The 25,310-nt window shown below is 43.3% G+C and overlaps 2 protein-coding genes and 1 long non-coding RNA gene across 7 annotated transcripts in view; 2 read left to right on the plus strand and 1 right to left on the minus strand.

Moving 5' to 3' along the window:
- Positions 1-25,310, minus strand: part of LOC308485094 — an 840,425-nt gene that overhangs the window by 772,443 nt on the left and 42,672 nt on the right. The gene's annotated exons all lie outside the window — the stretch shown is intronic.
- LOC308485948 (radial spoke head protein 6 homolog A-like) lies at positions 9,655-18,265 on the plus strand. The gene is made up of 6 exons (XM_081022172.1): positions 9,655-10,409; positions 11,798-12,032; positions 12,533-13,291; positions 14,685-14,823; positions 16,647-16,764; positions 17,904-18,265. The coding sequence occupies exons 1-6, from the start codon at positions 9,751-9,753 to the stop codon at positions 18,133-18,135; spliced, it is 2,142 nt and encodes a 713-aa protein (XP_080878298.1). The 5' UTR covers positions 9,655-9,750; the 3' UTR covers positions 18,136-18,265.
- CENPE (centromere protein E) overlaps positions 19,741-25,310 on the plus strand; it is a 38,465-nt gene continuing 32,895 nt past the window's right edge. For all 5 annotated transcript variants that reach the window (XM_081020267.1, XM_081020269.1, XM_081020268.1 and 2 more), the window contains exons 1-8: positions 19,741-19,888; positions 22,102-22,196; positions 22,447-22,536; positions 22,617-22,735; positions 23,422-23,544; positions 23,852-23,933; positions 24,516-24,583; positions 25,184-25,249. In XM_081020267.1, coding sequence (XP_080876393.1) covers positions 19,833-19,888; positions 22,102-22,196; positions 22,447-22,536; positions 22,617-22,735; positions 23,422-23,544; positions 23,852-23,933; positions 24,516-24,583; positions 25,184-25,249 — 699 coding nt within the window. In that variant the 5' untranslated portion in view covers positions 19,741-19,832. The remainder of the gene's footprint in view (positions 19,889-22,101; positions 22,197-22,446; positions 22,537-22,616; positions 22,736-23,421; positions 23,545-23,851; positions 23,934-24,515; positions 24,584-25,183; positions 25,250-25,310) is intronic.

Raw genomic sequence — 25,310 nt, forward strand, 5'->3', positions numbered from 1 at the left:
CCAGGGGCAACCCAAAGCGACTTAAAAACAAACAGACAAACAGAAAATAAACCCCATATAAGTAAATTAAAACCAAGAGGAAAGAGAAATACATTAATAAGCATCCCACCCACGTCTAAAAGGCCACAGACATATATGGTAATTTATGGACCTAATAAGTATCTAAAGCCATTTGCCACTGTTGCTGTATTTAGGTTTTATTTTATTTGTTTTTTATCTTATATTTTGGAAATGTACACCCAGTTGTTGTTTTTCCTTTAAATTTTTTGGGGGTCTTCAACATAGCTGTCAAGCATCCCTTATTTGAAGGGACAGTCTCTTAGTCCAGCGCCATGTCCCGCTGCTGTCCCTTATTGATGGATGTCCCTTAAATGTCCCTTAAATGATGTCCCTTAAATTTCGAAGGAAGCAGCTCCTCTCCCTCCCTCCCTGCCAGTCAGGGAGGAGGGAGGCTCCAACTGTGTTGCTTGGCTGTGTTGCTCACCCAATAAGAAGTCTAAGAACGACTGGGGGGTGGAGCTTGCATGCCTTGTGCTGATCAAATCGGCTACATTGCCTGGGGACTCGCCTTTGCTCAGCGCTTCCCAGCGGAGAGGTGAGAGTGGTTTTCCTTGAGGCTTCATTTGGCTGCTGGCTGGGCTTTCTGCCTTTGGCTCAGAGGGGCTCAGAAGTTGAACATACCTGTACTGAGTGCTCGGATCGAAATCGGATGGATACTTCATGGACTGCCCACTCACCCTTGCCGGTGAAAAGGTCTGTCTGGAGCGGGGGCACATGGTGGGGGGAAAGGAAAGGAGATCTCGTGGGAGGGGGGGCTTTTTGTTTTGGAGGCTCCTTCGATTGACTTATGGGGGGAAAGAAAGGAGCTGGTTGACTAAAATGGTGGGTGACTGGCGATCTCGTGGCGAGGGGGGGAGGCTGTGTGTGTGTGTGTGGCTAGTTAATGCAAGCTGAGAGGTTTTTTGAATGCTGGACACCATTTTGTTGCACGTGCAAAGCCTTTGCAGTGCAAAGCCAGGCTGGGGAGCCATCTTAAGTTGAGGCTGCATAGGCCTTGTGGTGCATGTGATTCAGATTCTATTCAGTTGAACCTCTGGTTACAAAGTTGGTTGGACAGTGTTCTCGAAGCTACCAGCATGAGTTTGACCAGAATGCAGGAGGACAGGAAGACTGGAGTGCCTGGAACAGGTGAGCCTTCAGGTCCCTTATTTTGGCTGCTGATCCCTTATTTTCAAATCTGTAAGTTGACAGCTATGGTCCCCAAAAGAGTGGGGCTCTAAGCTATAGCTTGTTTAGCTTATATGTAGATCCGGCACTGGGAGAGGTGGTCCTTGAGGTATTGCAATCCTGAGGCATTTAAGGCTTTATACTTCAAAACCAGTACTTTGAATTGGGCCCAGATACTGATTGGCAGCCAATACAGTCGGGCCAGGATTGGTGTTATGTTCTCAAACTGGTGAGCAACCTGACTGCTGAATTTTGCAGCAGCTGAAGTTTCTGAACTGTCAGCAGAAGCAGCTCCACATATAACATGTTGCAGTAATCTAACCTAGATGTTACCAGAGCAAAGACAACAGGCTTTAGGGTTCCAGACAGGGGTACAGCTGGGCTACCAGCCCACCACCTGAGCTTCAAGCAACAGCAATGGACCCAGAGGTACCCTCAAGCTGCATACCTGTTCCTTACGGCATCTTACAGAGTAAAAGAAAACTCTACAGTGCCCTGAAAAGTGCCAGTTACACTGCTGAAACAATATAGGCAACATCAATATGCTCCTGCCATCAAGGAGCTTGAAGTGTGAAACAGATCATGGGGAAATGACAGAGCGTGAGAGGGAAAGGCGGCGAGGGACGACTGTGACTAAGTGCCTTCCTTAAGGCTTGGTTACATTGGAAATGAAGATTAAGAGACCACATCCAGCTTGTGAAAATCCTATTTGCAATTCTGCTGCAAAATATAATAACAAATGCATACCAAACATCAACCCTGATTCATCAATAACTTGACTACATGAGCCACAGGTTCCCTTTGGTGTGCTTTCCTCTTTGTATGCTTTGCAATAGCAGCCCGTTGATCTAGATGTAGGGGATCATTCAATTAATGCATTTTATTAGCATGGGCAATGCCTTAATTCCAGTAAACCAGAGCTCTAAGTGCCAACATATGGGAGATACAACCAACTCTGATGGGCTTTTTTCTCCCTTTCAACTTGAAAGCAGCTGCAGGAGGCTCTGGTTTCAATCAAAGCAGCAGCACTGTGGATGAGAATATTTAATTCCTCCTCCTTTAAAGTAAAGCAAATCTTGAGCAATATGGCAACCCGCCTCTGTCAAAGAAAAGCAACAAAAAATGTCGGACTTTTGAAATGATGGTTGTTCTTGAATGGCTGCACCAAACTCACACATCTACAGCATAGAGGTCTTATTCTGCATGCAATAACACAGATATTGGCAGGACAATTTTATGTAGGATCAAAGAAGCACAAATTCAGAATATATATATATATATATATATATATATATATATATGCACTTTTTTTAAAAAAAAAAAAAGCATGCATTTAATAATTTGTGTCTTTCTTGCCCCCACTGCCACATTAGTTTGTTGTGGCAATATTTGGAATGGAATATAGTCAAGGCTTAGCTGTGAACATCTGCTGCAGGCATCACAATTTACAATACCCCAAATGTAGGAGGGGGCGGAGTTCTGCAATCAAAACCACAGCCATAATCATACAATCCAACCAAAGTGAAGTCCCGTTGATTTCAGTGGAAGAGAGTTCAGCATGTGTCTAATTCTTCCACTGAAGTTAATTGGACTTGAAAGTGCTTTAATTTTTGTCTGGATAGTATTTTGCAGAATTTGCTTCACGGGTAAAGTATCGATGCTGATATATGCAAGTCATATGCCAATCTATATCCAAAGCTGAATTTTACATGGCAATCAGGCTATTCTTGACCAGCATACTAATGGTTTGTTTCGGTGCCCTACGTTGATGGCAAGGCTTCCACTTCTTGTCATCAGTTGAGAGAGAGCCCTAAGAGCTCTACAAATGCGTTATTCTCTTCTGAGCAACAACTGCGCTGCCTATCAGCCCCCTGCAGAACAGTAGCCTCCTCTTTGCTTCCCAACAGCATTTCCACATGGGGGAGAGTCTTTGAGTGCCTTCTCTAACCTTTCCGCCTTCGGTCACAGCGGGGTGATCCTCTAGCTTAGTCAGCCGTACGGAGGAGGAGAAAGTGGGCGAGTGAGTCTATGTCATAGCAGAATTCTGTCAAAACTAATGAGTGATGCATTAATACATCATTATAATTGGCTGCAATTCAGCGTTTAAGATCCTAATTGTGCTCCAAGTGTCTGGTCCGCTTTCTCTGGCAGATAAACTATTTCTCCAGAAATCATGCCTATCTGCTTCTGACTCAAATTAGCTTTGCTTTTCAATAGGAGCCCATTCAGATAGATAGCAAATAAGTCATGTGTTGCCACGGTTGGCCTAGAAAATGTCAAAAAGAAAGGTCTTTATATTTATTGGTTGTTTAAAAAATGTTTGGAAGGCTTTCAAGCCGTACATGTTCTTCATCAAGGATTTGATATTCAGAGCAAAAACCAAAAGGACCTTAATTTCCCACATCTAGGTTTGGTGGCTTCATAAAATAAGATCACCAAGTTTTGTATGGCAGGTGGTCTGCCCAGATAATAATTGGTGGAGGTCTCAGGTATTTTTAGGAAACATACTGCAAATAAATTATAGTGAATTTTTTTTGGAGGGGTCAGATTTTTAATTCCATTGGGGCAGCACAGAACCTGTTTAAGGCAGGGAACCATTAACATTGGATTTTTACTCATCGAGATGCAAACGTTTTTGTGCCGGTAATTAAAATGATTCAATGAAAATTGATCATTTAGCTTTCCCCTGACAGACCAGAGAAACTTATTGACATATGCATGAAAGAGCCTTATCATGCCATCAGTGTTTCAAGTTTACTTATGTTTCAGGCATTCGTCCTCACTGGATTAACAACTGCATGGAGGAAGAGAATGGGGCCATATCCACTGGCTCCTCCCATACATTTGAGGCCCCACCCCTTTCCTCCATGCGTTGGAAAGCACATCTGTAGAGGAGGCCAAGCATCAAAATAACACACACACCCCACTACCGCTTTTTTAAAAATTGCCTAGAAATATGGGAGGGTTGGGTGGGGGAAAGGAAATGATAGCTCCTTTGGAATCTGGGACTCAATATAACTAGATAGGAAAGTTAGTCCTGTTGGGGAAAATGTCCTTTCAGATTCTTCCACTGAGTGCTGATTTCACAAGTAAGAGAAGGAGTTCTCTGCGAAATAATGTTCACCTATAGATGAGCCCCAAAATACTTCTTCCCTCCCTCGCACCTTGTCTGAAACTCTCCCAAGAGAAAATATTATTTCTGCAGACCTACAGAATCAGAGATTGCCACCTCTAGTGTACAGCTGCCATCTGCTGGGCACATGGCTTGCTACATTCACTATCTGTCTCTAGCTGTCCCTGTTTGTAGCAATCACCCAGTCTTCATTCCCTTTGGTTGTCCTCATGGGTAGACTGAGGTTGCTAAGAAATATATGAATTTATATATACCAACATTTATATCATAGGAACATAGGAAAGTGCTTTCTACTGAGTCAGACCGTTAGACCATCTAGCTTAGTATTATCTATGCTAAGTCTTCATCTGCACTATACATTTAAAGCAGTGTCATCCTGTTAGTATTTCATGCCTCCGATGCTGCAGATGAGATTGTTGTAAATCACATGCCTGTCTGAGAATCGGAAGACAGTCTTATTTCTTCCGCTGTAATGTACTTTCACTTTTACTTGTTCTTTTTGTTGTCTCGGAGCTGGAGAGAACGGTCGCCATTATGCCTTTGTCTGTACATAGTGTGTAAATAAATAGTAGATTAGATCTACGATGTCTCACGCTTCTTGCTGTGTTTTGCTAGAAGATTAAATGTGCATATATTAGCTGGTATGTGTCGCTGAGTGCACTGGAGAAGAGGGGAAATGCCTTTTCCAGGGCTGCGCATACTGGAGGATGCTCGGAGTTTCGAGGGGGATTGCAGGCACCCCCAGGGCATTTTTCCAACACATCCCCTTTTGGCTTCTCCCAAAGACTCTTGGGAACTGTAGTCAGTTAAAGGCATTGAGAGTTGTTAGGAAACACGATATTCCTCTCACAAAGCTAAAACCCCGAGAGTATCCTAGGGAAAAGGGTTGAATGTTAAACCATTATGATAATTGTAGCTTATGAGTAGTAGAGCATGACATGGGTTCGAGCCCCACATTGGGCAAAAAGATTCCTGCATCACAGGGGGTTGGACTAGAGGATTCTTGTGGTCCCTTCCAAATCTACAATTATATGATTCTATTATCCTTTTACATCTGGCCAACCTTCTGCACAGTGTCTAGCCCAATGGTGACACAAACATACATGCCAACCACATTCCTAAACATCACTTACCAAAGAGTAAGCCCATTGAACACAATGGGAGTGGTTTATGAAAAAACACTGTTAACTTTTTCAACATTGCAGAAGTCCACCAAAACCTCCCTTTTATAGACTTCCGGGTCAGCGCCATCGGTGAATGGCGGAGTTCCTCCGACCGGAGGAACGGGCTCCGTGGAAACTGGGTCTTCCCACCGCGGCGAAGGTGGGGACCCGCTAGAAATCCCAGGCGGAGGAAGCCTGGGAATGTGGGGTTCGGCAGGGCACCAGGAGCGCCCCCCCTACTCACCGGGAACCCCATTTTGGGGCACCGGAGCAAAGTGGGGTGAGTGGCACGGTGCTGCGAACTGATTGCTATTTTCACGGAGTGAAGCCGCACAGCCATTGCCGGAGAGCGCTGACTTTTTCCTGTGGACAATTGGATTTAAAACAAGTACCCATGAGTAGAAATGGAAAATTGGATTAAGAAATATCTCAATTTGGCAACGAAGCGGGAAGGTGCAAAACAGGAAGTCCGCCTTCTGCTTTTTGTATATAGACTAAAGCAAAAACTTCGTAAGCTGTTTAAAAAAGTCTAAATTTCCTTCATTCAGAATTACTGAAACCCCCTTGGAAGCAGGAGAAAAGGGGGGGGGGACTTTGTTCAACTCTAGCAGGAGAGGGAGTGAAGAAGGATAAGTTTCCACCGTCTCTAACCTGGGAACGGGGTGTCAGAGACAGAAATTGTTGGAGAGGTTCATCGACTGTGAACGGAATACTTTGACAGATAGCTAAAGAAGAGAAACAAACTGACTCCAATGTTGCTTTTTGCATTCTAAAGAAACAAAATATCTGAAAAATATCTGAAAAATGAGAGTAATTTTCCTTTGTTGGACTTGCCTTAAAAAAAAATATGGATACAAATAAAAATTGTCTCCTCTAGAGGGAGCTTGTTAAATTGTTGCTGCAGTATACTTGAGGACTCAACAGCTGTGAGATTAAGATCGTGGGACCAGGCTCTTCTGACCTTGACTAAAGATGAGCTGGGAGGAAGAATGGGTGCTTGCTCTATGCAAGACAAGTGCTTTGTTGGAACAGATGCATGAGAAGATGGATTTGATGAATGAGAAAATGGATTTGATGACTGTTGGGGTTAATAATTGTGGACAAACAGGGAACATTGATACAGAAATCATTCAGGGACCGACTCATGAACCTGTACTGTCTGGGCAAGTGCAGAAGATAATGGAGGAGGATGCGGTTGCACCTCAAATAATACAAATGGAGAGACCCGAGGCCCTACAGGAGCATAAGCCGCTGTCATTGAAGATTGAAGTTGAAGTGGGCCAGGGGGAGTTTGGAGCTGAGGAGGTTCCTAACTTTGGAGAGACCTTGGAATATGCTTTTAAATACTTTTTGGACTATATTGAGGATTGTGGGGAGTGGGTCTGTGGGGAATGGGCGGGTTTGATGAAGAGAGATGGAGACAATTTTGGGTTGGAATTCCCCAGGGACCTACTCCTCAATGAGAAAGGAAAGAAATTAAGAAAGAGACCAACAAAAGACAAGGAAAAGGGCAAGTATAAACAAGAAGAAGAAGAACTGCAGAAGGGACATGGAAGAGACTTAAGGGCCTCGGACATAAGGCTTCCAGGTTGATGGACTAGATGGAATAGACAGTAAGGACTGACACGATCCGAGACCAGGAAGAAGAGATGTTGGATGAAGATTGGAAAAAAATTATAAATAAAAACTTTCTATTTAGGGAATTAGCTTAAAATTAATGAATATTAAGGAAAATGTTGGAATGAAACTATATGACTCTAGCAGAAATGATATCAGGAGTTATGTATATTTGAAAACTAAGACTTAAGCTTTAAGGTATTTTAGGGTAAGATAAGGTTAAATAAACTAAGGTAATTTGAATAACAGAATATGGGAAAAGATGGAAAGGATTTGTTGAGCTAATTATTAGGTTAAATTGTTAAGATAAATTTTGTAACAAAAATTGAGAAAGATGGAAAGAATTTGCCGAAATAAGTAATTGAACTAGAATGCAAGAAGGGAGGTGTGAGGAGGTCAATGAAACAAGCAAATGGAAGTTATAGATATGTAATTTGGGATTTGTGTTTTTTTTCTTCTTTTTTCTTTTTGCTGTACTGTTGTATTGGTTTCTGTGTTTTTTTCTTTTTTATGTATTATTGTGTTGCTTTTTATTTTTTCTTTATTTTCTATAATTCTGAAACTACTAATAAATATTATTTTTTAAAAAAAACAAAACATCCCTTTTATAAGGGAGGTCTTGCTTGTGTTTTATTCTCGTCTACACATAGAAGTTTTACAATCATACCTGATTGTAGGATTCACATACATGCCACCTTTCTATTTTATATATTCTGCTATTTTTCTCCTCCTGCACTCATGGATGAGGCATGCTGGTTGCACCAGGATAACTTAGTTGTAGGTAATTCTGTTGGGATTTAGGACAATTCCTTTTATCCACCACTGAGCCCATACAAACTGCATGCTCTTTGTAATGAATCCAATTATCCAATCTAGTAGCTAATTAATTAACCTCCTTGTTAAACACGGGAGAGGATTTCCAATAGTGCCATTCCCAAGTACCAATTAAAAGCCTTTTAGACTCATAGGCAAATAATTGTGCCTCTGTTGGGGGTTTTCAGGCTCTTCCAAGCAAGTGTCTTAGCGCCTGAAGGAAATGCAATCAAATGATATTACTCAGCAGCTACAGAGGATACAAAGGTCTTGCCCGCAGTTAGCACTTAGAAGATTACACTTCCCCATTAGTTCATCAGATGAACCAGGTTGTGTGGCTAGTATAGAGTATTTTTGTTTACAAATTGACATCTATTTCTTTATGAGGAATGTAGAATTCATGTAGCATGAACTGACCTTGTCCTAAAAAGTGGTTTGCAAGATGGCCTACCCAGGAATGTATTTAAATGAGGAGAAGAAGAGTTTGGATTTGATATCCCGCTTTATCACTACCCGAAGGAGTCTCAAAGTGGCCAACAATCTCCTTTCCCTCCCTCCTCCACAACAAACACTCTGTGAGGTAAGTGAAGCTGAGAGACTTCCGAGAAGTGTGACTGGCCCAAGGTCACCCAGCAGCTGCATGTGGAGGAGCGGAGACGCGAACCTGGTTCCACAGATTACGAGTCTATCACTCTTAACCACTACACCAAATGAGGGCTGTCACCTGACTAAAGAAACCTGTCATTTCCTGCTTTGGGGTTCATACAAGCTTGGAGTTGGAGTGCAACTTTGGGTTGTTGTTGTTGTTGTTATTGATATTATTGATGATGTTGTTGTTGTTGTTAATACTACACTTGTCTGACTGGGTTGCCCCATCTACTCTAGGCAGCTTCCAACAGAATATAAAAATACAACTACACATCACAAATTAAAAACTTCCCAATCCAGGGCTGCTGATCTGAAATCCCACAAAGCTGTTTGATCTCAGCCAGGAGTTCCATAGAATTGGGACCCACAAAACCGAATGCATGAATAGCTCAGTTGGTGAAGAGCATAGTGCTGATATGCCAAGGTCGCAAGCTTGATAGCTATGTGGGACAGCTGCAGATTCCAGCCTTGCAGAAGGGTTGGACTAAATGATCCTCAGAAATAAATTGCCATTTATTCCATTTATATAACCCTTTATCCGAAGATCCCAGGGCAGTGTACAACAATAAAAACTTAATCTACGTAGCACAATCTTTCTCTCTGTGTTTTCTCTCTATATATGTCATATACATATATAGATGTGTGTATATATATATCTGTATATATACACATACACATAATAATAAATATGTTTCTCTGTGTTTGTTTCATTGTTCTTTTATTGTGGATTCATATATGAATCAATATGAACAGGAATTACTTTTAGGGTCTCCCTCCCGTCCCCAAGCTGCACAACTACCCAGACGTCAACCAAAGAGCTGCTTCTTTGAGTGGCAAAGCATTCATTCACACATATCTCCTGATAAGCACAAGGAGGCGGGACCTTTCCCCCTTCCTCCCTCATCAACCCTCCTATCAGGATGAGCCTTCGGGTTTCCCTCCCGCTCCCACCTCCAACATCAGCAGCCGTTTGCTCTCCTTGTGGCTCCTCCCATTCTGGGCGTCGCGACCAATCCGCTCCCCCTAGCAACGGTGTCAGGTTTACCTTAGCAACGCCCGTGCTGCTGCTGCTGCTGGGGGGAGCCGTTGCTAGCGAGAGACGGAGAAAGAGGGCGAAGCTAAGGAAGGCAGCAGGTCTCCTACTTCCCCATGGCAGATCCTCCAGGCGACCAGCCTCAGAATGGGGAGAACCCCCAGCAGCAGGAGCCCTCCAGGCAGCCCAGCCAGCCAGACCCCGGGGGCCTGCAGCCAGAGGCAGCCCCTCCAATGGTTTCTGAACCTGAGGGAGGCCAAGGCCCTGACCAGGACGGCTCCATTTCTGGTGAATACCCGGATCAGCTACCACGAGGCAGCATGTACCAACCCCAGGAGCCAAGGCTGAGCGTCTATGAGCAGCCAGACGGAAGAGGCGGCATGTACCAGCCTCACCAGGCGAGGGGCGCCCTGTTTCAGGCGAGGGGCGGCATGCCTTGGCAGCAGCAACAGCCCCAGCTGCTGCAACCGCCCACCCTGCCCAGGGGAAGCCTCCCTCAGATTCAAGACCCCATGGGAGCCATGTATCAGGACCAAATGCAGCAGCCGGTCACAAGAGGCAGTTTCCACGTGCCGGTGTCGAGAGGCAGCCAGATCATGCAACAGGAGAGCTTAGTTCACGGCCCTTACCAAGCCCACGAGCCTGGCATCGGCCTCTACCAGTTGGGGGCCACCTTGATGGAAGACCAGATCCCGGATCCAGGACCCAGAGCATTGGCAATAAAGAATGCCAAAGCCTACCTGCTGAAGACGAGCCTCAAAACCGGTGTGAGCTTGTGAGTATGGGTAGAAATGGAACCCAAAAAAGTAAGAATCTCGTCAAGTGGGACTGGGCAAAATGTGGGTAGCAAAGGAGTCCGCCCAAATGGAATACGTGTCTCATAGGATGTGATCCTGGGGCTGGGGAAATGGCTATAGCCCTCTGGGTGTTCGTGGGCTCTGACTATCATTAGCCCCAGGATGGTTCAGTTGGTAGAGCTTGAGACTCTTCATCCCATGAACGTGGGCTTGAGCCCCACATTGGGCAAAATATTTCTGCATTGGGCGGGGTTGGACTAGATGACCCTTGTGGTCCCTTCCAACTCCACAATTCTGTGATTTGATGATGGGAATTGTAGTCCTAATAGCAGAACTTGGAAGAGGCCATGGAAGCTTAAGCAGATGCACTGCACACTGCGTGATTTTGTTGCAGGTTCCGCTAATTTCTTGTTGGCCTTATGTGCCAAAGCACCCACCAATTATGTTTCAGCTTACGTGGAATGGGCATATGAACAGCAGAAAAATTTATATATCTATACTTTCATTGTATATAGTTGATTATAGGAAGGGACTCATCCTGCTGTAGATGAGATAGCAAGATGGGGAGCAGATGGAATTTATAGGCTGTAATCCACTGCACATTTAAATAGGAGTAAGCCCCTTTGAAACACAGTGACACTTTCAAGTAAACATGCATAGGAATGCACAGTAATTCACCATAAAAAAACCCAAAGACATGGTTCCCTCTGTGTGCTTTAGGGCTGGAATAAGGGGGAGGTTCTCAGATGGCAGGACATTATGGCAGAGAGGATAACATTGTTCATAAATGTAACTGTTTCTTAACGGTGGACTGAGTGCCCTCACACTATAATATTAAAGCAATGGAGCACATAGCTTTTAAAGAGATTTAACAGTACTTGATAAATAATTGTTCATTTTAAACGTGACAAATTGATGTGGGAAACTTGTGCCAATTGCCAGGAGTTGCATTATGGGCACTGTCCAATAGCTGCCTGTGAGATCAGCACATCATTTCACACAGTTCTCTCTAGACTGAAGTAGGAAATTGCAACCAATCCAGCAACCAAATATAATACTGCAATTAGGATTTCCCTACAACAGAAATGCTGTCTCCAAAGAAAATGCTTAGAGCATGGGTGGGTGACCTGTGGCTCTCCTGTGGACTACAACTCCCATCACCCCTGGCCATTGGCCATACTAGCTGAGGCTGCTGGTAGTTGGAGTCCAACAACTTTTGGAGAGCTGCAGTTTCCTAACCACTGTCTTAGAGAATACATTGTGCTTTCACAAATATATGAAACCAATTCTATTCAGAATGCACTGCAGTAAGCTGATAACATGTCTCCTCTGGGACGGCGTGGCATCTCTTTTCCTAATTTCATAGGTATGACCATCTTGCTGACATGCTGGCCAAGATTCTGGATGAGCGACCTGAAAACCCAGCTGACATAATTGAGAACATCAGTAAGGAAGTGAAGTGTGCTCGGTTCCAGAAGAAATTGGACACTCTCCGAGACGAATATGAGAAACATCCAACTTTTGAACTGGCTGAAATGTATAAGACATTGTTCCAGAAAGGTGGTGGAGAAGGAACAGACCAAGAAATGGAAGAGGAATTGGTGAGTCACTGCAACAAATAAAAACTGAAAAACTCATTGACACCTGCTGAACTCTCCTCTTCCCCATTCAGAATGCTAGCAATAAACTGTTAAAAGCTAGAACAGGCCAATTCCCCTTTCTTGTTTTCTTTCTCTCACCCTCAGCTCTCTCTCAACATTCTGTAAGTCTTGGAAGCTCAAAGGTCCTTGTCAGAACCACTGGGCTCAGTCATTGTTGTAGAAGGAACATAAGGAATTTGTGTCTGGTTAAACTTAATTATTAAGCTCACCATAGCCTTAACATGCTTATTTTTCAGGCCCATTAATTTGCATACATACAAGCAAGGTTTCAATTTTGTTCACACTTACTTGGGAGTAAATCCCATTGAACTCAGTAAACTTGCACAGGATTGGACTGCAAACAAATTTAGGATCGCTGTGTATAGAAGTAAATAATTATTGAAAATAAAAGCTGTTTATAATTATGCTTATCTAATTTTGGCACTTCCCCCCCCCTCCAGCCAGAAACTCCTCTACCCAACGTCATGGAGACAGCCTTCTATTTTGAACAGGCTGGAATTGGCTTGAGCTTAGAAGAATATTACCACATATTCCTGGCCCTCAAACAGCTGGTCAACACACATCCCATCCAGACTTGTCGCTTCTGGGGCAAAATCCTAGGCATTGAAGCAAACTATATTGTAGCTGAAATTGAGTTCCGTGAGGGAGAGGAGGAGGAAGAGGCAGAGGAGGAGGAATTGGCTGAGGAGGGACAAAAAGAGGGGAGCGAAGGCAGAGATGAGGATGAAGAGGAAGATGAAGAAAAAGATGAGCCACCAAAGCCGAACTACAAGCCACCACCAGTAATACCAAAAGAAGATAATCGAACCGGGGCCAATAAATACACTTATTTTGTTTGCAATGAACCAGGGAAACCCTGGGTGAGATTACCCCATGTGACACCTGCGCAGATAGTGAACGCCCGGAAGATCAAGAAATACTTCACTGGAAGACTAGATGCTCCCATTGTGAGTTACCCACCTTTCCCAGGCAATGAGTCCAATTACCTGCGAGCCCAGATTGCCCGCATTTCAGCAGCGACCCAGATCAGCCCATTGGGCTTTTATCAATTTGGAGAAGAGGAAGGAGATGAAGAGGAAGAGGGAGGAGCTGGAAGGGACAGTTATGAAGAAAATCCTGACTTTGAGCCTATTTCTGTGCCAGAGTTGGTAGAATCCCTTGCCAACTGGGTCCACCATGTACAGAATATTCTAATGCAGGTATGCTTAAGGAGTTTACAGAGCATCACATAGGGCTCATTAAGTGCCTTTTTATTATAAAGGCGTCTATCAATAAATAGTGATAAATACATCTTACAATCATACGAAGAATATATTTAGATGAAACATTGTCTTCATTGCTTCTTGCTTGCCCAAACAGTGTTATACCATCCATCAGTTTCAACTGGATGGCCTTATATCCTCCCTTTTCCAACACCAATGCAGATGGGCTGCTTTGGCGAGTGTCCTGAACAGCTGCAGCAACTCAGCCTGATGGTCTGTATAGGCTCAGCAGTGCCTAGTCCTGATAAAAGTAACCTCCCAGAAACAACACCCTCTTAGAGGCCTCTGCTTTTACAAGGGATGGGTGGGTAGGGGGCTGATGTTAAAGAATATCAGTGCAGTCGTACCTTTGATCCCGAACGTCTTGAGACTCGAACGTTTTGGCTCCAGAATGCCACAAACCCAGAAGTGAGTGTTACGGTTTGCAAATGTTTGTTGGAACCCGAACGTTCGACACGGCTTCCGATTGCGTGCAGGAAGCTCCTGCAGCCAATTGGAAGCCGCACTTTGGTTGTCGAACATTTTTGGAAGTTGAACGGACTTCTGGAATGGATTCTGTTTGACAACCAAGCTACAACTGTATCTTTCCCCACTCCCCATCTTCCACTGCTGCCCAGCCCTCTTTTAACGGTCAGGAACATCAGGCTGGGGAGCCAGATATCTGTCTGTCTGGCCCTTGGAACACTCTCCAGGCCACACCCCAAGTTCTTCCCTCACTGGAATGTCTCCTTGAACTCTGATGAGGCCTGTTGCTCATCTGGATGGAGAAAATAAAGCAATGTGTGAATACACATAGCTGTACAAAGGTAACATCTACATTACTTGCTCTGCTCACTTGTTTCTGGCTCTGCCCATACACAATAGAATCTGGTCCTTGGGCTGAAAGGTTCCCCCACCTCTGCTCTAGATGGATAACACTCTGTCTTAGAGCACCCAGCTGCTTAGTCCTCCTTTTGGCCCATGGCATGTAGTGTCCTCCAGTTGAAGCAAGTTCAACATTTCATATTGGGGCCTGTGCATGAAAGCCAGCAGAAACAGGAGGAAAGCCACATGTGCCTTATGAGAGGCTGCTCTGCTTTTGCAGGGCATGGGATTACATTCAAAAGGCATAGCAGAGATGGAGGTTAACACAAAAATGAACACTCACAAAGAGAAATGGGGGGAAAATAAAGAGTGCTTTAAGAATCCCATCGAGTATAAATTCCCTCTGTTCCTTCCTTTTTGTAAGATGCCCATGGTTTCATATTATTAGCAAAGGAATATTGCCTGACTGGACGCTAACGGAGTTCACATTAATCTTGCTTTGTAACCCATGGTATATTGGATGTAGGGACGCTGTACTTGGGTTAATCCCTATCAAAAATCAGAGGAAGAAGAAGAGGAGGATGAGGAAGAGGAGAGACCAGATGAACAAGAAGAATCACAAGAAGTAGGACCCCCACTTCTCACGCCACTCTCTGAAGATGCAGGTACACCAGTGGCCAGACATGTTTGATGCTTTCCCCCCTTTCCTTTACAGATATTACAGACTTGGAGGCATTGGCAGAAAGCAGTGCAGAAAGCAGGTGGTGGTTTGGGATTGTAGATCATTAAGTGTATAGTATTTCTAAAACGAATCAACTCTTCATAGTGATTTTTAATAGTATAGTTTAAAAAAGGGGAACTCATTTTTCCTCAATCAAACATGGAAGTAAGGCAACAACAGGGACTTCAGTTGGAATGTAGATTAATGCTAACATTCTTATCAGCCAAAGAAAATCCCGTGTTGCAAAACATGACACTCTAAACAACAACAAGCAACACGGCGGCTACAACAACAACAAGCAATACTAACAAAATCTTTATAACATTATACTGTTTCAAAATTCATAAACAGAAGAGATATGATATGTGCATATGTGCATGGAGTCGCAAATGACAGGTATCAAATAAGTGTTCCATAAACAAGAATGGTAGGCATGGTAAGTCACTGAAATGGAGGCAAAATGCCTTTCCAAGGTCAGTAGCCTATAAATGTAAGGTGATAGGTGCTCCGAACGTAGCAGTAGGGTACTCCAAGCACAGCAGCAAACAGAACAGTTCTTCCAGGATAATGAACTATTTCAATGATAATTCTTCATCAGGTGGCAATGATATAAAATGAAATACATTACATTCAAATACAAAACAGAGATTGAAATGACAGGCCTGCATATAAACAACCCATAATAAATACATACCAAATTAATTGTCCCCAAAGGTACATCAATTAGCCATGGATCAGCAATCACTTACAAGTGTAGCAAGCTGATACTTTTGGCAGAACCCTAGTAGCATTATGAAGGCTATCCACAGGTACAATGAATCACACAAAATTTCTGTATAGGAGAGCATCGATCCCACATTAGGATCAAGTCATGGAGGCACCTCTAGTTGAGCACTTTGTAATACACCATCATGCAGATACAGACCTACTTTACACAGTCCTATGGGTTAATCAGAGAAAATTTGGGATGAGGAGAGATCATCTTAAATTACTGTGCCAACAAAAAACCAGACTGATTTACTTGTTTAAATCCCTGCACCCGGGGAGTTTGAATACTGAATTAGATTTCAATTGTTTTCTGATAAGATGGCTACTGTTTTGTGTTCTCTTTGCTAGATGTTGGATACTGTATCTTTAAATTTCCTGAAATTTTATGTGATTCATTGCACCTGTGGATAGGTGATACTGATACTGTTGGCAGAACCCTAAAGGCTATCCCCAGGTGCAATGAATCACATAAAATTTCAGGAAATTTAAAGATACAGTATGTTTAGATCATTTTTATCAGGGCATCTTCAGTAAATCATTGGCTTAATCAATCTATCTTAGCATTGCTGGTCTCAGTCCATTCAAAGAACATGGGGGCATTCTCACTGAAATATCAGTGAAACTAAAAAGATTGAAAGCATTTTTCTCAGAAAGACAGCCATACTCATGTTTTCTTCCTTAGGTTAATATCAACATAAAGTTACAAATGGTGTGATATATGTAAGAGAAGTGTGCCTGTTCAGGGTTTGAGCCAGTTTGGAAGACTTAATATTGTATGTGCTTCACATTAGACAACATTTTTGTTTATTCCCGTCCTTCCTGAAAACATCCCTCACTGTCCTGATGCTGCTTTTTCTTCAAAATCAAATTGGTGATTTAAGAACACTGTTTAAGAAATGTACTGTAGCATGTTTTATCCTCAGGTAAAAGTTTTACACATGCAAAATCTCTTACTTAATTTTTCTCAAGTAACCAAGAATAAATTTGTTTCTTAAACAGACATTCAGAACATCCCACCATGGTCAGCAGAGACATCAACAAACTTAGTTCCTCAATATGCCCTTGCAGTTCTTCAGGCCAATTTATGGCCTGGGGCTTACGCCTTTGCTATTGGAAGGTAAAAAGCAGAAATCACTTGGGTTGCTTGATAATCTGTTGTTTCTTCTTCTAATTGTATAATCTTTCCAAAGCGGCTATTATGTTTTCCTTTTTTTAAAATCATTTTTATTAAGTTTTCCATTTTAATAATCCAATCAAATCACATTAAATATTTCAAATTATACCCTGCTATTAGGATTTCCAAGGAACTGATGCCAGTAGAGGCTTCTTTTGAAATGCTAATAGCAATTTCAGGGAAGCCATTTTTGGCAAGGCTGTGGAAGGGAGCGAAAGGGTTAAATGTTCACTTCTCGTCTTTCATTTGGCCTTAAGTTTCCTTTTCATCATTATCTGGAAGGAGAAGCAAGCAGTGAGTGTATTTCACCTGAACTGTAATGTGCAATTCTTATATCAATTAATTGGAGGAGCATGATATTGTTGTTCCAATCATTTTGGAAATGAGCCATAGTGGAGACTGTGGTGCCTTTGTGATTTATACAACCTGAGCCTACAATGGAGGGGATCGCAGCACATCACCCCAGGAGGTTCTTGCTTTTCCTATAGCCACAGCCTTGAATTCCAGCAGAAATTAGGCCTGGTTTTTTCTGACTTTCCAGCCTGCTGCTTTTGCATCAAGCTTCTAGCTCTCATAAGTCAACTCTCCCCTCTGGCCTTTTGTCTTTCTAACTAACTTGACAGTATATAGAAGGCCATTACCAGGCTGGCCTGGATATTCCAGCAATCGAATCCATGCTGGATCCAGAAATTAGAAGGGGACACATACACCCCCCCCAAACAACTAACAATACTATGGTGTGATGTGATGTGATCACAGCATTTCCTTCGTTTGCTGTGATTTTGGGGAAAGGTAATGCAATGTCACTTCACATACTTTACTTTACTAAGGTGGCAATCCTATACTTAGCCCTGGGAGCAAGTCCCATTGAAGTCAAGAGGGCTTTCTTTTGAGTAAGTATGCATAGGATCCAGCTATTAACCTTTCAGATGGTAGGTGGTACAGAGGAAACCTTGCAGTTAAGCTTTTGGCAGTAGCCATATGTCATACATAAATATAGATCCAGCCTCAAGCCTTGGAGAGAAAGGACAGTTGGATTTTTCCTTTCAAGTAATATTATGATATTTCACTTCTTCCTTTAGGAAATTTGATAACATCTACATTGGCTGGGGTCACAAATACAGTGCAGAAAATTTCAGCCCTCAGTTGCCACCGCCCGTGCAAACTGAGTACCTTAGTGGGCCAGAAATCACAGAAACAACAGACCCAACTGTGGAAGAAGAGATGGCACTCAAGGCTGCACAAGAGGAAGCACTGGCAGCTGAAGAAATGGAAGAGATGGATGAGGAAGAGGATGAAGAGGATGATGATTAAACTCCAAAGAGCAAGAATTGCTATAATATTTTTTTCCTAAGCATGTATAAACTTTTCTACTAATGTATTAGAATAAGCAAAGTATAATATATAGAAATAAATGGATAGGTGTTGGATTAATTTCAAAGAAGTGTTTTGTCTTACTGTTTTCGGGACTGGTGCTTTTACTGTAGTAGATGAAAAGCTTTACCTCTTAATGGAGTCACTTGGAGACCTTGGCAACAAGCAACGAATACATCTCATTAATATTATCATTATTAATAATATTAGAACAAAAAGAGTGTTGAATGATCAGATAGACAAACTTTGTCCTAATCCTTCTCACACTGTATAACAGCACAGGTTTTTTCTATGAGTCAAACCATAAGGGGGTCTGAAAGGTAGGATATAAACATTTTAATATATAAATATCATAATTACTCTTCGTGAAGGCAGGCCAGTACTTTTCAGGTAGCATTGGGGCCCAAATGAGAACATTTGCAAGGCAGGGGGAGGGAATGGTAACTTGATTTCCCAGCTTAAAAATCAATTTTAAAGCTGCTCTGTGGGCTGCCTTTTTTTTTTTTTGGTAGCAGTGCTAGGGAAGGGGATCTTTAACATTTTCCCCATGCATATTAATCTAAATCAGCACCTCATAGCTGCTGTTAGACACACCAGGGAGCAGATAGAGGTACTTTGGAGTGGTGATTTACGGTGCAGGGGGAAAGGGTTAAAAACACAAGCAAATGATTCCGTGCTGGATCCAGGGATTATTAGAAGGGTGTGGCATACAGCCTACTTCCTTCCCGCCAAACTCATAATAATATACAGTATGCATCTGCGGTGACCACTCACAATAGCAGCTGTAAGCTATTACCTCTTAGCCACCTATTAACTGCTAAATTGTTTTTGCGCTGGCATGGCCGCTTAAAAAAATGTTTAAAAAAATGTTCGAAGACCCTCGAAATTCACACATACCCTACCAGACCTAGGGGAGGTATATGATTTTCCTGCCATTTATTCTACAGGCGGAGGGTGACACCGCTGCCCAGTTACTTTCGTGATACGTTCTTGAGTTCCCCGTCGTTTTGAGGCTGTACAAACAAAAGGGGTAAAGAACAAAAGGGGTAAAGGCTTAGCAGCTTCTTCCGCGAACAAGATAAGCGCTTTAAAGCGGACGCATTCAATCAACGCGCTCGCAAGGCTGAGAATCCGATCCAGCCAATCAGCAAGCGGCTTTCTGCCTGGCCTACCCTACCCGAGAGCGACAACGGGACTGAGGGGAGGGGAGGCAAACAACAAAGGAACCTTTTTAACCCTAATACCACCGCGGCCCTTTTAAAAGAAGGAAAAGGGGGGAGCCAGGGGAGTATTCCGCCCCCCCCTTTTCACTCATTTCCCGAGGGACAAGAAGGAGGCTCGAATCTGACGAAATTCCCTTTGGTACTTTATACACGGTCGAGCGCTCTTTGTCTCATCGCCTCCCCTCGCCCAGGCGCCTGAGATGGATTCGCCCGCCCACCCCCTTAGACATTAGTGCGGTCCAACTTGTGGGCGGGGATTGAGCGCCTACGTCACCAACGGACCAATAGAAAAGGGTCCCGGGGCCTACGTCACCAACGGACCAATAGAAAAGGGTCCCGGGGGGAAATTCAAACTGTGGAAGTGAAATTGAGGTCCGGTGGCGGGTGAGGGCGGTGGCGGCTTCATTTGGAGAGATGGCTGAGGAAGGCGGCGTCACGGTCTGCGTGCGGGTGCGCCCGCTTATTGCGAGGTGAGTTTCTGAGCGGGGGAAAATGGAAGTGCACAATAATTCCCCCACATCTTGCTCCGCGCTTACTCCGAAGTAACCCCTCCCTGGTGTTTCTAAGGGGTCTACTTCGAAGTAAGCACGCGTGGAGAGGTGCGCAGCCTTAACAGCCTGGCTAAACATGCATGCGAAGGAAGCCTTACTCTTCAATAGGGTGCACATCCTTTTCCTGCGACTGTCCTCTGTTTCTATTTCTATTTGCTTTTATTTTCTTCTCCCCCCACTTAAAAAAATTAAAAATTAAAATGTGCGTGGGTTAAAAGGAAAAAAATCTGGGTGTTTTAATTGCTGTAACCCCGGCTTGGTGGAGGGCGGGTAATACATTTGCTGTTGAAAATAATCATGAAAGGCCTTCCAACCCTGCTTCCCCCCCTCTCCTTAAATTTTATTATTTATACCCCGCCCATCTGGCTGTGGTTAGAGCAGTGGTTCCCGACCTTTGTCTGACCATGCCCCACCTAAGCATCTCTAAAATCCTGATGCCCCCCTCCCCCATGACATATAATTCTTATTACTCAAAAAGTGAGCTCCTATTCACGTGGAGGAAGCCTAAAAGGGCATTGACTGTTGATAACTCATTCTCAAATTGTCCCCCTGTGGGGTGTGTGCACCACGTTGGGAACCATCGGACTAGGAGCTGGGAGACCAGGGTTCAAATCCTCGCTCGGCCATGTAGCTTGCTTGGGCCAGTCACTTGACTGACAGCCTAACCTACCTTGCAGGGCCATTGTGGGGTTTAAGTGAGGAAGGGGGCCACTTTAGCTCCTTGCAGAGGGTGGCATATAAGTTAAGTAAATAAGTAAGCTAAGCTACTTGCAGCCATTCTCTTTCTAGGCCCCAGTTACCTTTGGGTGGCTGACATGAGGTGGACAGAAAGCCTCCTTTGTTCTCCATCTAAAGTCAAGAACCTTCAGCCACTACTGAGAATGCCTGGTTCCCTCTTTGAGGGGGCTATGGCTTTATCTGTGAGGCTAATGGCATCGTCAGCATCTTAGAATGAGCCGTATTTCCATAGCGGCCACTAAGGTGATGCTGCTCTCCAGGAAATGGTAGCCATTTCCCCACCACCTTCACTTGGTTGGAGGCAACATCATCTTGTAAGTAGAACAACAATAGCCAGAAGAACAGTAGGCAAACTATAGCTAGAGTTGGTGTGTTGAGTTTTGGAGTGGGCTTGAGGATGGCTTGACATGCTCCATGCGCTAAATCCCAAAGCTCTGGCAGCAGGTGGGAGGGAGCAGCCCTAGAGATTTATGGAGAAGCAAGATCTGCCAGGGTGTTAATGCTGTGAGCCCATCCTATGCTCGGGTTGTATATACAAGTATGTGTCAATAAAACCATATCCTAAAAATGCTATCTGTCTTATAGGTAGGCGTGTATAGGGTTGTGCTGTAAATCTGAGGTGCACTTGTTTTATAATCTTCAGAAAGTGAATATTGTATCTAAAATGCTCCAGAAGGGTATGGGTATACTCTAGAGCAGGCATACTTTAAAGGCATTTAATCAAACAGGAACTGGATTTTAAAAGTTCTCAGAGGGACAAAGCAAACACTCACATGTGCTTCATTCCTAGGACTGGTTCCACCACCCTTAAATTTGGATACAAATAAGTGCTTACAATGTGCTTTGCACATGCTCTGCACAGCAAGGTATTCAATATAACTTGCACATTGTCATAATGTCAACAGCTGCAAACATCTCTAGATTTTTTTTTATTTTAAAAATTTCTATAGCGCTTTATATTTTTAAGAAAAATCACACAGCGGTTTACAGCATATTTAATCAATAAAACATAAAACAATCTGAAGACAGTCAAATATAGAGTATACAGTCAAAGCAACAGAACAGAACACTAAAATATGATCTTAAAGATTTCAAAATAAAACATTACAAAGGGGGCAAACTACAGAATACATATTTAACATAGTAGGGCTGGTGAGTGGGTCCCGCCCCCTAGGCCAGGTGGAAAGGGCCTTGCAGGGAGCAACCTTCATACTCACAGCCGAGCGATGTTCCTTCAGCTTCATGAGAAGCCTCTTCAGTAGGGCTGGTGAGTATGGGCCCCAGAGATAGTCTCAGGACCAGACAATTAGAAGATCAGTGTGGGTCTAAGTATTTCTTTAACACCATCAATTTCTCTATACTCTGGAATCTCTAACAGTGTTTTGTTCCTTAAGAGAGAATGCAGACCATGAAGAGAAACAGAACATTTTGTGGAAAACTGAGGAATGCACCATATCTCAGGTTGATGGGACAAAATCTTTCACCTTTGGTAAGCACTCGATAAGCACTGAAATACTTTGTAAACTTCTCTGAGGGTTTGTTTGTTTACAATCAAGTGCAGTATAAATTTTATTAAGTACATAAATATTGGTATACCATAAAAACATGCAAACAACTTTTTTGAAAGCAGCCAGGTGTGCTTCTACCAGTCTAACTTACAAGTTGGCAGTCTGACAAATCTTGAAGATGGAGTTTGATTTCTGTGAACTGAACCTTTTTCTTTTTCTTTCTTTTTGAAGATCGGGTGTTTCATTCTTCAGAAAATACCACAGAAGTCTACGAAGGGGTGGCTGCTTCAATTATAAAGTCTGCTGTTCAGGGATATAATGGTACCTTGAAGATCAACACATTTGAATGCTTGCACTGTATTTGGGTAGTGGTGTGAGCTAACCATTGCTTTTCCTTTTAGGAACTATTTTTGCCTATGGCCAAACTGCTTCGGGGAAAACTTACACAATGTTGGGCACCAAAGATTGCCCAGGAATCATACCGATGGCCATCAATGATGTTTTCAATAGCATCTGTGGAGTAAGTTTTTCTACTAGATGAACTTTGTTTCAGATACCACATTAGTCCTGCAAAGCTGCATATTGAACCTGCTTTGATGATTTCTTAGCTCCACTTAGGAGAAAAGGCTGTGCAGCCCCTATATAGCAGTTTCCATTTCCCACATAATAATCTTGTTGACCAATAAGTATTGTGAGTGGAACCAATACAAGTAATACCTCCGCGAACGTCTGCTTTGTCTAGCGTCCATTCCGGTGAATGTCTGCGGCAAACCCTGAAGTACCGGAACAGGTTACTTCTGGCTTTGCTGCTCGCACATGTCCAGAAGCGCAAACGGCTCCGCACGCGTGCGCAGACGCGGCGCTTTGCCCTGCATCCTTTTCAGCTAGCGGCTGGGGCTCTGGAACGGATCCCGGCCGCAAAATGAGGTACGACTGTATAGAGATCAGGAATGGGAAACTGTTGTTCTTCAGAAGTTGTTGGAGTCTGATCCCATCACATCCATCAGCTATGCTAGCTGGGGCTGATAGGAGCTGCAGTGCAGCATCATTTGGAGGTCCATAGTTCCCCATCTGTAGTATAGTTCATAAGGCAGGTGGGAATCTTTTAGTGATGGCATTGGATGGGGTGGAGGGGGCAGGGAGCCATGTTACATTAGTTCTCTACAATTAGGGATGCTGATGCATGCATGCTCTTTACTCTTTTAGAATCCTGACAGGGAGTTCCTACTCCGTGTATCATATATGGAAATCCACAATGATAGAGTTCAGGACCTACTGTGCAGCAACATAAAAAAAAAGAAACCCTTGGTTGTTCGTGAAGACATCAGTGTAAGTAACCATCGCTACCTTTCCAAGTGACAGTGCCAAAGCTCCCACATGGCCTTGTAACAGGGAAAGTAAAATTCTGGAAGTCAGCATGTTGTTGACAGTTGCCTACTTGGACTCTGCCCATTTTGCTTCTGCATTGATTAAAATCTATTTTTCTATCTATTTTTCTTAAAGTTGACCTAAAGTTAGCTAACTGCCTAAAAGCTTTGCATTGCCTATATACAAAGAGGTAACACCTAGAATCAATACTGTGTCATGTTATGTGATTTTATTTTATTTTAATTTTATTTTTAAAAATCTCTTGTAGAGGCATATCTTTGTTGAAGATCTGAGTGAAGAGGTGGTGGTTTCTCCAGAGCAAGTTGTGAGCTGGCTGCAGAAAGGAGAAAGTAAGACTTAATATCTGGTGTGACTTAAACACATACAGAGCTTCCTGTGCAGCTCTGATACAGTGGTACCTTGGTTTACGAACTTAATCCGTTCCAGAAGTCCATTCCAAAACCAAAGCGTTCCAAAACCAAGGCGCACCTTCCTATAGAAAGTAATGCAAAATGGATTAATCCGTTCCAGACTTTTAAAAACAATCAGTAGCTGAACTGGGATCCACACAGATCCCCCGCCCCGCTGCTGCGGGAAATGTTCCCTAGAGTGCGCACCTCCCACAGCGGCATGGAGGGGGAGTTGTGCATGCCCCAGCCAGATGGCTGGCAGGTGCACAGCTTCTCTCCCTGGTGGCTGCAGAAAATGCTGTGACAACCCCTTCTCTGCTGCCGGACAACGGAAGTGTGGCACTCAAAACGGAAGTGCACCCCCGAACGGAGTACGTTCGTATACCAAAAATACGCAACCCGGAACACTCATTTTCGGGTTTGAAGTGTTCATAATCCAAAAAGTTTAACTAGGCTGTTCATAACCCGAGGTACCACTGTACTTCTAAATCCATCAACTTTATTGTGTTTTGTTCTGAATAGAAAACAGACACTATGGTGAGACCAATATGAATGACAGAAGTAGCCGCTCACATGCAATCTTCCGTATGGTAAGTGATCCTGAATTTTTATTTTACTGATTTCTTTTAGTTCAGAGATTGGAAACCTCTGGCCCTCTTTGATGTTCCCGGACTCCAAAGTCCCACCAGTCCTGACCATTGGCCATACTGATGGGAGATGGAGTCCAACAACATCCAGAGAGCACCAGGTTCCCTATTCCTGGTTAGTACCTGGCACTGATGTCTGGCAGGATATGAGAGGGAGATATTTGTTGTTGTTGTTATAATACAGTTCTACCACTGGGCGATTTACAATATAAAAACACAAAAATATATGCCATAATAATAAACAAAAACAATAAAACACATAGTTTAAAAGGCCATTGATAGTTTAATTAACCAAAGGCCTAGGAGAAGAGGAATATTTTTGCCTGGCACCTAAAATATATAACAAAAGCACCAGGCATGCCTCCCTGAGGAGAGCATTCCACAAGATATGCCAGTTCTAGGTTCTGTTGGTTGAGGTTAGGTGTGCTACAGTATATAGACCCACATGTCACAAATTGGTATTCGTGGTGGATATTTTTGTTGGTCTATAATGTGTGATGTGATAGTAAAACAAGTTCACAACCTTGCTTGCTTTTTTTAAAGATAATTGAAAGCAAAGAGAAGACTGATAGTTCAAGCTATGACGGCGCTGTAATGGTATCACACTTGGTGAGTTCTTTGAAAGAGAGAACTGAGGTTTGTAAATGGGTTGGTAGAAAAAACTATTGAA

The sequence above is a fragment of the Podarcis pityusensis genome, assembly GCF_964106645.2.
Source record: "Podarcis pityusensis genome assembly, chromosome: 9".
Classification (NCBI taxonomy): Eukaryota; Metazoa; Chordata; class Lepidosauria; order Squamata; family Lacertidae; genus Podarcis; species Podarcis pityusensis.